We start from the raw sequence: 15,848 nt of genomic DNA on the forward strand, positions 1-15,848 counted from the left end.
AACTTACACAATGTGATAGTCTTGGCAGCTTCCCAGGCAGAGAGAAGGGCTCTGCCTTCTGCTGGGGGGCAGGGGGGTGTGGGGGGGGGTGAGGTTGGCTTTCACAGCAGCATTGTAAACTCCTCTCAGACATGTCCTGAACACTTGTGACACATAAAACAGCCTCTCCATGAAGAGAAATTACAGCTGTCAGCTCGCATCGCAGCAGCCTCAGATTTACAGGGCTGGCTGAAAGGACTTGGCCGAGGAACCATTAGTTACTAAAGGTGAAAAGTACAAGCAGATTTATTTAGTGGAAGACATTCATTGCGGGAGAACTGTGTCCTTTTATCCCCTTTATCAGAAAAGTCCTGCTTTCTTACAACCTCCCTCTCATGTTTGCCAGCGTGCCTTGCTATTTGTAAAGGGGCTACAGCCTCGGCTAATTCAACACAGCCACTCCAAGCCCTCGCTAAGATCCAGCTCAACACAGAGCCAGCTGAGCTCCTGTGGTAATCTTGAGCTCTGTATCCAAATCCACTGTGGAGGATGCAGAGGCTCTGGTGCATAAGGAGCAAGGCAGAAGGTTACCTTGAAACAACAGGCTTGGAGTGCTGGGATTCAAAAATAAAACACTGCGGCGCGGCTTTTCGGCATCTGGCGGTCACCAGCGCAGATGTAAGACAGATGCACTCCATCCAAGAGGCAGCACTGAATAGCCCAATCAGGGAAGAAAATCTGAGGAGCTTTTCAGATCTGAGGAGCTCTTTCAGAAAAGATGAATTATTTAATGGCAGACTCAGGGTTTCTGCACCTTAGGCTCCTCAGAATTGTGCAAAGGAAAGAGGTCAGAGCCTCGGCTTGCAGAGACCGGCGGGGATTGGTTTGCCCAGCAAGAAAGTCATGGGGAGAGCATCAGGCCTTTAAAAGCCTGGGGAACCCCAGCCTGGGCCATGTCAGAGAGTGCTCACAGCTGAAGGACAGTCCAGTAGGCTCCTGGTCCCTGCCGCTACGCAAGCTGCCCTGTGCTGTCCCAAGGAGTGCTCCCCTGCCTGCCCCTGAGGAAGGGGCAACAGTTCTGCACAGCCTTAGTAAGATTAACCCTGGAACTGCAACCTCTCAGCACACCAACATGGGAGGTTCTCATCAAGGGCACTACTTGGGCATGCTGGGACCTGTTTGGAGAGCAGCTAGCAGCACAGCCATTGGACTCTTTGTTTGCAAAATACTGCAGATTGCAAACTTTAGCAGTGAAACAAAGCTCTCCCTCTGCTACTGCTAACTACATCTACTTGACTTTCACCTTGAACAAGTCAGCTTCCTCTCCCCTCAACATGATCACCAAGTCCAACCCAGAACCCTACTCTGCAGAGTAAACCAGAGCCCCAAGCACCACAGCCAAAACACCTTCAAACACATCCAGCCTTGGGGACTCCACCACCTCCCTGGGCAGCACATTCCAAGCCCTGACCACTCTGGATGGGAAAAAATTCTTCCTCCTGTCCACTCTGAACCTGCCCTGCTGCAGCTTGAGGCTCTTCCCTCTTCTTCTATGGCTAATGACCTGTGAGAAGAGACCAGCACCAAGCTCTCCACAACCTCCTTTCAGGGAGCTGTAGAGAGCCAGGAGGTCTCCCCTCAGGCCTCCTCTCTTTTCCAAACTAACCATCCCCAGCTCCTTCAGTTGCTCTCCATCAGATTTCTTCTCCAGGCCCTTCCCAGCTTCCTTGCCCTCCTCTGCCCTGGCTCCAGCACCTCCACATCTCTCCTGTCTTGAGGTGCCCAAAACTGGACACAGCACTCGAGGTGTGGCCTCCCCAGAGCTGAGTGCCAGGGGACAATCCCCTCCCTGCCTGCTGCTGGACACAGCATTGCTGATCCCAGCCAGGATGCCTTTGGCTTTCTTGGCCAGCTGGGCACACTGCTGGCTCCTCTTCAGCTGCTTGTCCCTTAGCACCCCCAGGTCCCTTTGTGCCAGCAGCTTTCCAGCCACACTGCCCCAAGCCTGGAGCACTGCTTGGGGTGGTTGTGACCCAAGTGCAGGCCCTGGCACCTTGCCTTTTTGAAGTTCCTCCTGGTAATGTTGTCCATGGATCCAATCTATCCAAGTCCCTGTGTAGAGCCTCCTTGCCCTGGTGCAGAGCAACACTGCCACCCTCCCTTGATGCCATCTGTGAACTCACTGCTGACACACTCTGTGTCTTCATCAAGGTCATCAATCAAGATGTCGAACAGAAGTAGTCCCAACCCTGAGCCCTGAGGAACACCATGGGTGCCCAGCCACCTGCTGATTTAATTGAGAGCAGTAGAGACTCTAGTTGGTGTCTCTGAGAAGGCAATTGCCTATTTCGTAGGCAGCAGTGCATCTTCTGTAGTTGCAGCTGAAGTTAGTACAGGACTCACAGAATCATAGATTGAACTGGTTTGGAGGGGACCTCTAGAGGTCATCTAGCCCCTACACCCTGCAGGGAAAGAGAGACACCCCCCAACTAATTCAGGTTGCTCCGAGCCCTGCCAAGCCTGACTTTGAATGAGAAGCTGACCTTGAGTAGTCACCCTGGTGCTGTACTGTGATGTGCCTTAGCTGTGTGCATAGCATGCAGCCCAGAATGCCAGTCACATCCTGGCTGCAGCAAGAGAAGCAGAGCCAGCAGGGCCAGGGAGGGGGATTCTCCCCCTCTGCTCCACTCTGCTGAGACCACACCTAGAGCACTGTGTCCAGTTCTGGAGCCTCTATTGCAGGAAGGATCTGGAGGTGCTGGAAGGTGTCCAGAGAAGGGCCATGAGGATGAGCAGAGGGCTGGAGCTGCTCTGCTGTGGAGACAGACTGAGAGAGTTGGGGTCTGTGCAGTCTGGAGAAGACTCCAAGGAGATCTTTCTTGTGGCCTTCCAGTATCTGAAGGGGGGCTACAGGATAGCTGGGGAGGGACTTTTGAGGGTGTCAGGGAGGGATAAGACTGGGGGGAATGGATCCAAGCTAGAAGTGGGTAGATTGAGATTGGATGTTAGGAAGAAGTTCTTCCCTATGAGGGTGGTGAGAGAGACTGGCAGAGGTTGCCCAGGGAGGTGGTGAAAGCCTCATGCCTGGAGGTTTTTCCAGGCCAGGCTGGTTGTGACTGTGAGCAAACCTGCTCTAGTGTGAGGGATCCCTGCCCATGGCAGGGGGCTTGGAACTGGATGATTCCTGAGGGTCCCTTCCAACCCTGACAATTCTGTGATTCTATGTGAGTGCCTTGGGCCTCAAGATGGAGATAGCTGTCCTGAAGCAGCATTGTACCTGCACACAGGAGACCCTGCTGCATGCACACACACACACACACAGAGCACCCAGAACAGGAGGGGTCTGCACATCAGGTGGGTTTGTATTGCCTAACAGAACATTGCTTTGATTCTGAATCCCATCCATTTCCTTTTTTTTTTGCAGAAATCCTTCCACCCCAGATTCCTCAGTGTAGCACAAACACTGCATGAGGAAGGCTTCCAGGTAGGAGGCTTCAGTTCTTTAAAGCTACAGAGTTGTCAGATTCTGAAATGTACTCAGCCTGCTGCAAGAACAAAGGACTCTGGAGCTGATTTGGAGATAGAGGGGGGAAAAAGGACAAGAAAGCTGGGGAGGGAGTGATAGGACTGGGGGGAATGGAGCAAAAGTAGAAATGGGTGGATTCAGATTGGATGTTAGGAAGAAGGATTGGATGTGGCACTTGGTGCCATGGTTTAGTCATGAGGTCTGTGGTGACAGGTTGGACTTGGTGAGCTTTGAGGTCTCTTCCAACCTTGGTGATTCTGTGATCCTGTGAATGTGGTGGGTTGAGAGTTCAGCCAGAGTGTTCCAGCACTGTCCCTTTCTTAAAGGCACAGCCTCAAATGGTCACATGTGACAGACTGGAACAGGTTGCCCAGGGAGGTGGTGGAAGCCTCATCCCTGGAGGTTTTTCAGGCCAGGCTGGATGTGGCTGTGAGCAAGCTGCTGTAGTGTGAGGTGTCCCTGGCCATGGCAGGGGGGTTGGAGCTGGATGATCCTTGAGGTCCCTTCCAACCCTGACAATTCTCTGATTCTATTCTGGAAGTCCAACAGGGATCTTTGGAGCTTGTTTGGAGATAGAGGGGGGTGGGGAAAAGATATCCTGAAAGTCCAGCAGGGAATCTCTGGAGCCTATATGGAGACAGAGTAAAGAAAGGGCATTGTGGAAGTTCAACAGGGATCTTTGGAGTCTGTTTGGAGATAGAGGGGAAAAAAAAGACCTTCTGGAAGTCCACTAGTGATCTTTGGAGTTTATTTGGAGATAGAGAAAAGAAAGGGCATTGTGTAAGTCCAACAGGGATCTTTAGCTGAGTGATCCCTGAAGTTTTGATGGTTGTTTGACTGAACACATGTGCCTGCAACAAGGCAACAGCAGCACTGGCTCTAACCTCAGCCTGCAGCCAGGATGTCTTCTTACAAACTCCTTTGAGGTCTCCAAGACACAAATGGCAGCACCAGATGCCAGGTGTGGCAGAAGGGAAGGAAGAGGAAGCCCTTTGTGTGGAGAAGGTCTTTGCAGTGCCTCAGTGATACTCCCAAGCTGCAGACATAGGGAATGTGTGGTAGTGACACCCCTCTGGTAGCTCTTCTGCAACATTTTGTGTTCCTCTTCCTCCTGAAAGGTAACTAACAACTCAGGCACAGGAGACTGGCAGAAGCTTCTTAGTATTAGGTATTTAAGTGCTGTTTTCCTCAGGGGCATCTGTGGAAGTGCTGGATTCAGAGTCCAGCAGTTCAAAAATCAAATTAAAAAGGGCAAATAGAATTTCTGTAAGTGACTGAACTTGAGCACTGCTGAAAGTCCAAGGGGTTTAGGCCTCCCCAAGCCACTGAACTGCTTCTGGATGTGTTGCTACTACTCATAGGATCAGCAAACCACAGAGAACAGAAAATGGGGCAGCTCATGCTGGGCTCTGTATGGAGAGACACTCTTGGGAGGCAGAAGGCCCTCCAAAATCAGCTCTGACAACCAGGCTGTGAGTCAGGTCAGAGCCATGTGAATGAAATGAGGAGTGTGGGTATCAGGAAGCACACAGCAAGGAACTATTTTTTTTCCCTGTTGTTGTTGTTGTTTTTTTTCTCCCTTAACAGCTGTATGCTACAGAAACAACTTCAGAGTGGCTCAGTGCTAATGGTATTCCAGCAATTCCTGTGGCCTGGCCATCGAAGGAAAGCCAGAGCTCCAGCCTCCCTCCAGTCAGGAAGTAAGAGCAACACCTTGTCCAGTTTGTGTTAACATCCAGAGCAGCCAGGGACAAATCACTGGCCCCACTGAGTCTGATGATAGTGATGCAATGGCACCTTGGGTTCAGCCTAAATTGTTTGTTCCAGCTGATTCTGTCTGGAGTCTCCACAGCAGGGACCTTCCAGCCTAGTCCTGGGGCTGCATTCATCACAAAAGTTCAGCCTGGAGAAATGCTCCTGACAAGGTGGGGGTTGGTCTCTGCACCCAGGCAACCAGCACCAGAACAAGAGGACACAGTCTCAAGATGCACCAGGAGAGGTTTAGGCTGGATGCTAGGAAGAAGTTCTTCCCAGCAAGAGAGATTGGCCATTGGGATGTGCTGCCCAGGGAGGTGGTGGAGTCACCATCACTGGAGGTGTTTAGGAAGAGACTGGATGGGGTGCTTGGTGCCATGGGTTAGTTGATTAGATGGTGTTGGGTGATAGGCTGGACTTGATGATCTCAAAGGTCTCCTCCAACCTTGTCTATTCTATTCTTCTCTTCTCTTCTCTTCTCTTCTCTTCTCTTCTTCTCTTCTCTTCTCTTCTCTTCTCTTCTCTTCTCTTCTCTTCTCTTCTCTTCTCTTCTCTTCTCTTCTCTTCTCTTCTCTTCTCTTCTCTTCTCTTCTCTTCTCTTCTCTTCTCTTCTCTTCTCTTCTCTTCTCTTCTCTTCTCTTCTCTTCTCTTCTCTTCTCTTCTCTTCTCTTCTCTTCTCTTCTCTTCTCTTCTCTTCTCTTCTCTTCTCTTCTCTTCTCTTCTCTTCTCTTCTCTTCTCTTCTCTTCTCTTCTCTTCTCTTCGCATTTGGGGTGTCAACCAGGTCAGACAGAAAGTCCATGACTAAGTCCATGACACTTAGCTTCAGTCCTTCAGAGAGTCCCACAGTGCCAAAAGGCCACACAGCCTCTTCCCACCCCTTTGCACTTCTCAGTCACAGCTCTTATCAGATCTTATATCCTTCTTATTTTAGCATTAAGTCTGGGCTGCATCCAAAGCAGCTCTGCCAGCAGAGCCAGAGAGATCCTGCCCCTCTGTTCTGCTCTGCTGAGACCTCACCTGCAGTGCTGTGTGCAGGACTGGAGCCCTCAACACAGGATGGGATCCATCCTAGGGTGCTGAGAGAGATGGCAGATGAGCTGCCAAGCTGCTCTCCATCATTTTCCTCCAGTCCTGGCTCACTGGTGAGGTCCCAGGTGACTGGAAGCTGGCCAATGTGGTCCCCATCCACAAGAAGGGTCGGATGGAAACTCCAGGCCAGTCAGCCTGACCTCAGTGCCAGGGAAAGTGATGGAGCAGATTATCCTGGGGGCAATAACTGCACACCTGAAGGATGGCCAAGGGCTCAGGTCCAGCCAGCATGGATTTAGGAAGGGCAGATCCTGCCTCTCCAACCTGATCTCCTTCTATGATCAGGTGACTGCCTGGTGGATGTGGGGCAGGCTGTGGATGTGGTCTGCCTGGACCTCAGCAAGGCCTTTGACACTGTCCCCCACAGCAAACTGCTGGCTAAGCTGTCAGCCCCTGGCTTGGACAGCAGCTCTCTGAGCTGGGTTAGGAACTGGCTGGAGGCTGAGCCCAGAGAGTGGTGGTGAATGGTGCCACAGCCAGCTGGCAGCCAGGCACCAGTGGTGTGCCCCAGGGATCAGTGCTGGGCCCTGTGCTCTTTAACATCTTCATTGATGATCTGGATGAGGGGATTGAGTCAGTCATCAGCAAGTTTGCAGATGACACCAAGCTGGGAGCAGATGTTGGTCAGTTAGAGGGCTGAAGGGCTCTGCAGATGGACCTCGACAGGCTGGACAGATGGGCAGAGTCCAACAGGATGGCATTCAACAAGTCCAAGTGCCAGGTGCTGCACTTTGGCCACAGCAACCCCATGCAGAGCTACAGGCTGGGGTCAGAGTGGCTGGAGAGCTCCCAAGCAGAGAGGGACCTGGGGGTGCTGGTTGACAGCTGCCTAAACATGAGCCAGTAGTGTGCCCAGGTGGCCAAGAAGTCCCATGGCATCCTGGCCTGCATCAGGAACAGTGTGGCCAGCAGGAGCAGGGAGGTCATTGTGCCCCTGTACTCTGCACTGGTTAGGCCACACCTTGAGTCCTGTGTCCAGTTCTGGGCCCCTCAGTTTAAGAAAGACATTGAGACACTTGAAGGTGTCCAGAGAAGGGCAACGAGGCTGGGGAGAGGCCTTGAGCACAGCCCTGTGAGGAGAGGCTGAGGGAGCTGGGGTTGCTTAGCCTGGAGAAGAGGAGGCTCAGGGGAGACCTCATTGCTCTCTACAACTACCTGAAGGGAGGTTGTAGCCAGGAGGGGGTTGGTCTCTTCTCCCAGGCAACCAGCACCAGAACAAGAGGACACAGTCTCAAGCTGTGCCAGGGGAAGTTTAGGCTGGAGGTGAGGAGAAAGTTCTTCCCAGAGAGAGTTGTTAGCCATTGGGATGTGCTGCCCAGGGAGGTGGTGGAGTCCCCATCCCTGGAGGTGTTCAAGAGGGGATTGGGTGTGGCACTTGGAGCCATGGTCTACTCATGAGGTCTGTGTTGATAGGTTGGACTTCATGATCCTCGAGGTCCCTTCCAACCTTGGTGACACTGTGATACTGTGATATTCTTGCCTTATAATTAAGACACTAAGCTAAAGCAGCAGCCTAAACCCACAACAAATAGTTTTTTAGGGGAGACCTTATTGCTCTCTACAGCTTCCTGAAAGGATGCTGTAGCCAGGAGGGGGTTGGTCTCTTCTCCTGGTCAGCCAGCACCAGAACAAGAGGACACAGTTTCAAGCTGTGCAAGGGGAGGTTTAGGCTGGAAATGAGGAGAAAGTTCTTCCCAGAAAGAGCAAATTGCCATTGGAATGTGCTGCCCAGGGAAGTGATGGAGTCATTGTCACTGGAGGTGTTCAAAGAAGGCTTGGATGTGGCACTTGGAGCCATGGTTTAGTTGTCAGGAGGTGTTAGGTATTAGGCAATAGGTTGGGCTTGATGATCTCTGAGGTCTTTTCCAGCCTACTTGATTCTGTGCCTCTGTGAAATAGAGGCTGAGAGCCCTGGGGCTTTTTAATCTGGAGAAGAGAAGACTGAGAAAGGATCTGATCAATGTTTATAAGTATCTGAGGGCTGGGGGGCAAGAGGGAGGGGACAGGCTCTGCTCAGCTGCACCCTGGGATAGGACAAGTGGCAATGGATATAAACTACAGCACAGGAGGTTCCACCTGAACATGAGGAGGAACTTCCTCACAGTGAGGGTCACAGAGCCCTGGAGCAGGCTGCCCAGAGAGGTTGTGGAGTCTCCTTCTCTGTTGCCTTTCCATCCCTGTCTGGATGTGTTCCTGTGTGCCCTGTGCTGGATTCTGTGCTCCAGCTCTGGCAGGGGGGTTGGACTCAATGATCTCTTTGGGTCACTTCCAACCCCTAACATCCTGTGACCCTGTGAGCCCTCCTGCCTTGAGACATGAGATTGAACTGCAATGGAAGCGTTCAGTGCTGTTTCCCTGCGTGCCTGTGCCATTCAGCACAGACCCCCAGTCACCAGCTCACCCTGTGATACTCTCTGCTGTGTCTCTGCAGGCTGCTAAAGGAGGGGAAAATCGATCTGGTGATTAACCTGCCTGCCAGCAAGGCCGAGTTTGCCCACGACCATTACCTGATCCGCAGGATGGCTGTCGACAGCGGCACTGCTCTGCTCACCAACTTCCAGGTACTTCCCACCTTCTTCTTCCTCCTCCTCAGAGCTTCCCACCACTTGTGATCTTAGATTCCCGTGTTCCTGGGCCCTCATTACCTCAGTCAGATAATGATGTGCCTGGAAAATCGTGGGGACACAACTGTTTGAATGTAAGGGATCCTGCAGGAAGGCTGGAGAGGGGTTTGTCATGAGGGTGCCTAGCAGTAGGACAAGGGGGAATGGTTTGAAGCTGAGGAAGGGCAGGGTCAGACTGGAGCTGATGAAGTTGTTCTTCAGTACAAGAATAGAATAGAATAGAATAGAATAGAATAGAAATAGAATAGAATAGAATAGAGTGGAGTAGAATAGAGTAGAGTGGAGTAGAGTAGAGTAGAATAGAGTAGAGCAGAGTGGAGCAGAGTGGAGCGGAGTGGAATAGAATAGAATAGGATAGGATAGAATAGAATAGAATAGAATAGAATAGAATAGAATAGAATAGAATAGAATAGAATAGAATTGATGAGGTTGGAAGAGACCTTCAAGATCATCGTGTCCAACTCATCAACCAATCCAACCCACCCAAACAGCTAACCCATGGCACCAAGCACCCCATCAACTCTCCTCCTGAACACCTCCAATGATGGTGACCCCCACCACCTCCACTGGCAGCCCATTCCAATGGGGAACTCTGGAACAGGGTGCCCAGGGAGACTGTGGCTGCCCCCCTCCCTTGGGATGCTGAAGGCCAGGCTGGATGAGGCCTTGATCAGCCAAGTCTAGTTGAAAATCATCTCTGCCCATGATGGGGAGGTTGAGTAGATGATGTCTGAGGTCCCTTCCAACCCAAGCCATGCTGTGATTCTGTGAAAATTATCACAGAATCACAGAATTTCAGGGGCTGCAAGGGGCCTCAGACATAGGCTTGGGCTGCAGAGGGGAACAGCAGCTCTCGTGGGAGGGAGCAGTGCTGCCAAAGAAGCCCAGCACAGAGTCACAGAATCACAGAACATGAGGGGCTGGAAGGGACCTCCAAATCTCATCCAGTCCAACCCCCTGCCAGAGCAGCATCACCTACAGCAGGTCACACAGGAACACATCCAGGTGGGGGTTGGAAGATCTCCAGAGGGGGAGACTCCACAACCCCCCAGGGCAGCCTGCTCCAGGCCTCTGTCACCCTCACAGGGAAAAAATTCTTCCTCCTGTTTCCATGGCACTTCCTCTGCCTCAGCTTCCACCACTGCCCCTTGTGCTGGCATTGGGCATCCCCCAGCAGAGCCTGGCTCCAGCCTCTGGGCACTCCCCCTGCACAGCTTTAGCAACAGCAATGAGGTCACCTCTCAGGCTCCTCCTCTCCAAGCTCCAGAGCCCTCAGCTCCCTCAGGCTCTCCTCAGGAGGAAGATGTTCCACTGCCTTCAGAATCTTTGTGGCTCTGCTCTGGACTCAAAGGAGAATAAAAAAACAGAAGAAGAAAAAGAAGAAGTTTTTGAGCCCTGTTCTGCAGCTGGGCTTGTTGCTGTATCATTGCTTTGCTTCAGAGCACACTTCTTGCCCAGGATTGCCTGTCACAGGTTTAAATTATGCATGGGAGCTGTGTGCTTAGTGGGATGTGGTTTTCTGTCCTGGCATGGTCCTTTAAATTTCACAGCAGATTGTAGCTGGGCTTTCTTGAACAGTCCCTGGGGCAATCCAGTTCTAAAGTGCCATCCATGTGGAATTGCTGCCTGTCCTGCTGTAGTCCCCAGCTGCCACTCATCCTGTGCTTATAGCTCCTGACAAACACTTTCACATACTGATAGGGGAAGAGATATTTGGTAATGTAAACTGAGACTCTTGCTGCCATCAGTACCTTACTTCCCCTGAATGTGCTCCAGCTGCCACAAAATTGCCTGGGATCACAGGATCAGAGGATGTTAGGGGTTGGAAAGGACCTCTGAAGATCTTCAGTGCCAACCCCCCTGCCACATCAGGAGCATAGAATCCAGCACAGGTCACACAGGAACACATCCAGACAGGGCTGGAAAGGCTCCAGAGAAGGAAACTCCACAACCCCCCTGGGCAGCCTGCTCCAGGCCTCTGTCACCCTCACAGGGGAAAAATTCTTCCTCCTGTTTCCATGGCACTTCCTCTGCCTCAGCTTCCACCACTGCCCCTTGTGCTGGCATTGGGCATCCCCCAGCAGAGCCTGGCTCCAGCCTCTGGGCACTCCCCCTGCACAGCTTTAGCAACAGCAATGAGGTCACCTCTCAGGCTCCTCCTCTCCAAGCTCCAGAGCCCTCAGCTCCCTCAGGCTCTCCTCATGAGGAAGATGTTCCACTGCCTTCATCATCTTTGTGGCTCTGTGCTGGACAGCTCCCTGAGGTCCTTCCTGAGCTGAGGTTCCCAGAACTGGACACAGTATTTCAGATGTGGAATCAGCAGGGTGGAGCAGGGGCTGAGGGGAACCTCTCTCCACCTACTAACCACAGCCCTTCTAATCCACCCCAGGATGCCATTGGCCTCCTTGGCCACCACAGCACATTGTTGGCTCATGGTCAACCTCCCATCCACCAGGACCCCCAGGTCCCTCTCCCCTTCACTGCTCTCCAGCAGGTCCTCATAAGGGAGATGTTCCACTCCCCCAAGGTCCTGCAGCTGGGTCAGGGCAATCCCAGGCACTGATATAGTCTGGGCAGGGACTGGCTTGAGAGCAGCCCTGAAGAAAAGGCCTTGGGGGTGCTGGGGGAGGAGAAGCTCAGCTGGAGCTTCTGTGCTCTGTGCTGGACACCTCTGAGTCTCTCCATCTGGACAGGCATGCTGCATAGGGCTGGAGCCAGAGCCCTTGCAGTCACCTTGAAATTGGTATTGATTTGGATGACCTCAGGGACTGAACCTGCCCAGGGCAGTTTCCAAGTGACAGTGTAGAAGTGTGGAGCCTCCTCTGTTACTCACCCTGCTGCAGAAGGCTTTGCAATGCTCAGAGCTCCTTTGCTTTGTGTTTTCAGGTGACAAAGCTTTTTGCTGAAGCTGTCAGACACGGTGGGAAATTGGACTCCAGGAGTCTCTTCCACTACAAACAGTTTGACAATGGAAGCTCTGCATAGAAGAACTGCCTGCAGTCTGCCAACTTGCTGTTCCTTGGGCCATGAGAGAGAGTGGATCTCATCCACCTAACCTTCCCTCTGTGTGTGTTATAGCATCTGCACTGATTGTTTTTCCAGCTCACACAAACTAATTCCCAGCCAATGCTTTAATCTCCTGTTGGCAAGCTGTCCTCTTCCTGCTCTCTCCACCACCTCCTCCCCATTTCCATCTAGGATCAGACATCAGTCTCTTACTAGATGAGTAGATCCAGGCACACCACCACAGCAGAGGGGATGAGAAGAGATACAAATAACCCTCCACAGGGGTTGTCCCTACTTGACCTAACCAAGGCTGGTCCTCCTTACAAACACATTCCCTGGGGGCTCTGTCCTCCCAGATCTTCCCCTGATGGGCTGCTAGAGCTGGGCCCCAAATTCCCATGTAGCTTTCTCTTTCCATTGCTGATCATTGAAGATTTTAATGACTTCATATAAGAATTAAATATGCTCCTGACTGACCCAGAGGGGATGCCTGTCATGGGAGAGGATGGCTGCATGGATGTGTGCAGGTGTTCCTTCCAGGTTATGCTTAGCCCTTCATGGATTCTGATTCACCACTCTGAATGCAGGTGGCTGTCCCTGGGTCATGGAGGCTCTCCCTCAGCTCTGTGTCTGGCTTCAAAAGTGAAGAACTCCTCAGTGCCTTCTGTGTGTCACTGTCTGACATTTTCTGCCACGACTGTGGGCATTAAAGTGGAATCCTTGCAAAACAAACTGGAAGTGTTGCAGTGATTTTTACCACTCCCAAGCAAGTGACCCCTTTAGTCTTGCTTCAGCCTCCTCTGCTGCTTATTCAGCTCTGGCAGTGCCTGCAACTTCTGTCCTTGGAGCAGACACCCACTGTGCCACATGGTGCCCACTGTGCCACTCAGCAAGATTGCTGATGACACCAAGCTGTGTGGTGCAGCTGACAGGCTGGAGGGAAGGGATCCATCCAGAGGGACCTGGACAGGCTGCAGAGCTGAGCCCATGACACCCTCATGAGGTTCAACAAGACCAAGGGCAAGGTCCTGCAGCTGGGTCAGGGCAATCCCAGGCACCGATGCAGGCTGGGCAGGGACTGGCTTGAGAGCAGCCCTGAAGAAAAGGCCTTGGGGGTGCTGGGGGAGGAGAAGCTCAACATGAACCAGCAGTGAGCACTTGCAGCCCAGAGAGCCAAGCAGAGCCTGGGCTGCAGCGGGTGCTGGAACTCAGTACCACCCAGCAGTGCTTTTTCTCAAGCTACCAGCACTGAAAGCAGTACCTGTTGGGCTGCACTGGGGAGCAAACCCAGGCTGCTTCTGGCATGCACTCTGAAATCCCTTGGGTTTCAAGAAGCTTTTACTGTAGAGGGAGAGTAAAGGCAGATTGGGAGTCCTGTAGTATTAAAATTAGAATCACAGATTCATGGAATGGTCTGGGCCAGAAGGGACAGCCAGAGGTCATCCAGTTCAACCTCCCTGCAGTCAGCAGGGACATCCCCAACTGGATCAGGTTGCCCAGAGCCATCTCCAGCCTCACCTTGAATCTCTTCAGGGATGTGGCCTCAGCCACCTCCCTGAGCAGCCTCTTCCAGTGTTCCACCACCCTCATGGTGCAGAACTTGTTCCTCACATCCAATCTAAATCTGCTCTGCTCTAGGTTGAAGCCATTGCCCCTGGTCCTGTCCCTGCAGGCCTTTGCAAACAGTCTCTCTGCAGCCTTCTTGTAGCCCCCTTCAGGTCCTGGCAGGTTGCTCTTAAGTCTCCCTGCAGCCTTCTCTTCTCCAGGCTGAACACCCCTGCCTCCCTCACTCTGTCCACATAGCAGAGCTGCTCCAACCCCCTGATCATTTTCATGGCCTCCTCTGGACCCTCTCCATCAGGTCCATGTCCTTCCTGTGTTGAGGGCTCCAGTCCTGCACACAGCACTGCAGGTGAGGTCTCAGCAGAGCAGAACAGAGGGGCAGGATCTGCTCTCTGGCTCTGCTGGCAGAGCTGCTTTGGATGCAGCCCAGACTTAATGCTAAAATAAGAAGGATATAAGATCTGATAAGAGCTGTGACTGAGAAGTGCAAAGGGGTGGGAAGAGGCTGTGTGGCCTTTTGGCACTGTGGGACTCTCTGAGGGACTGAAGCTAAGTGTCATGGACTTAGTCATGGACTTTCTGTCTGACCTGGTAGACACCCCAGCTGCTCTTGTCAGGAGCATTTCTCCAGGCTGAACTTTTGTGATGAATGCAGCCCTGCCTGCTGTGCACAGGCAGAGCTCTGCACTTCTGGAGTAAAGATGTTACTAAACCAAACCCAACAAATCCAACCAACCAAACAGAACCAACCACAGCACCAGAGGCACCTGAAGCCATCCAGTATTCACCCCCTGGGTGAGAGATGGTGGTTAACGAAGCAGCACTCTAAATACATCCTGCACCTCCATTTTTTTTTCCACTGGCAATAAATCCCACTAGCAACTGGTGTCACAGAACTACAGAGTCACAGAGCCACAGAAACATGCAGGGTGGAAATGACCCTCAGCATCACCAAGTCCAACCCAGAACCCTACTCTACAAGGATCACCCCTAAACCACAGCCCCAAGCACCACATCCAAACCACCTTCAAACACATCCAGCCTTGGGGGCTACACCACCTCCCTGGGCAGCACAATCTCAATGCCTCCCTCCTTCCCATGCTGCTTTTACCTAGAACCATAGAATCACAGAATGGTCAGGGTTGGAAGGGACCCCAAGGATCATCCAGTTCCAACCCCCTGCCATGGGCAGGAACACCTCACACTACAGCAGGTTGCTCACAGCCACCTCCAGCCTGGCCTGAAAAACCTCCAGGGATGAGGCTTCCACCTCTAGTAATGGAGAAAACAACATCTTAAGCAACCTCTATTCTCATCTGCTTCATCTCCATTTCACCACTTCTCTTGTGAGCTGAAAATGAAATTAGTGCCCCAGACTGTGACTGCTACAACTTCTGAAATGTTGTGTGGCCTGGATTCTGCCCTTTCCTTTCATTAGTCATCTTCTTAAGTCACTGATGAACAGAAGTCTGTTGGGAACCCATCACTGGTCTGTCTGGCAGGGAGGGCCTCAGTTAATGCAGTATAATGCTGTAAGCCTCAGAGGCAAGAAGGTGGTGGAGAAAGAGCAGCAGGACAGAGAGAATGTTTCTCTTTCTCTTCAGCTGCATGTGTACAGCAGAGCTGGCCAAGAAAGCCAAAGGCATCCTGGCTGGGATCAGCAATGCTGTGTCCAGCAGCAGCAGGGAGGGGATTGTCCCCTGGCACTCAGCTCTGGGGAGGCCACACCTCGAGTGCTGTGTCCAGTTTTGGGCACCTCAAGACAAAAGAGATGTGGAGGTGCTGGAGCCAGGGCAGAGGAGGGCAAGGAAGCTGGGAAGGGCCTGCAGAAGAAATCTCACAAAGAGCAACTGAAGGAGCTGGGGATGGTTAGTGTGAAGCAGAGGAGGCTGAGGGGAGACCTCCTGGCTCTCTACAGCTCCCTGCAAGGAGGTTGTGGAGAGCTTGGTGCTGGTCTCTTCTCACAGGTGATTAGCCATGGAAGAAGAGGGAAGAGCCTCAAGCTGCAGCAGGGCAGGTTCAGACTGGACAGGAGGAAGAATTTTTCCCCATCAGGCGTGGTCAGGGCTTGGAATGTGCTGCCCAGGGAGGTGGTGGAGTCCCCAGGGCTAGATGTGTTTGAAGGTGTTTTGGCTGTGGTGCTTGGGGTTGTGGTTTAGGGGTGATCCTTGTAGAATAGGGTTCTGGGTTGGACTTGGTGATCCTGAGGGTCTTTTCCAACCTGAATGCTTCTGTGTGATTCTGTGAAAGGGGAAGCCCTGACTCCCCAGGGGACAGGTGTGAACCATAAGTGAGGAGCCAGGTG

At 52.3% G+C, this 15,848-nt stretch overlaps 1 protein-coding gene across 1 annotated transcript in view; it reads left to right on the forward strand.

Moving 5' to 3' along the window:
• The window catches only part of CPS1 (carbamoyl-phosphate synthase 1), a 144,705-nt gene extending 132,008 nt beyond the window's left edge, over nucleotides 1-12,697 (forward strand). The window contains exons 32-35 of the mRNA XM_068160742.1: nucleotides 3,404-3,463; nucleotides 5,093-5,205; nucleotides 8,782-8,911; nucleotides 11,861-12,697. Coding sequence (XP_068016843.1) covers nucleotides 3,404-3,463; nucleotides 5,093-5,205; nucleotides 8,782-8,911; nucleotides 11,861-11,959 — 402 coding nt within the window. The 3' untranslated portion in view covers nucleotides 11,960-12,697. The remainder of the gene's footprint in view (nucleotides 1-3,403; nucleotides 3,464-5,092; nucleotides 5,206-8,781; nucleotides 8,912-11,860) is intronic.
• The last annotated feature ends 3,151 nt before the right edge of the window (nucleotides 12,698-15,848 follow it).

This window comes from Melanerpes formicivorus, unplaced genomic scaffold (genome assembly GCF_026170545.1).
Source record: "Melanerpes formicivorus ecotype bairdi unplaced genomic scaffold, bMelFor1.0.p_v2 SCAF_52, whole genome shotgun sequence".
Lineage (NCBI taxonomy): Eukaryota > Metazoa > Chordata > Aves > Piciformes > Picidae > Melanerpes > Melanerpes formicivorus.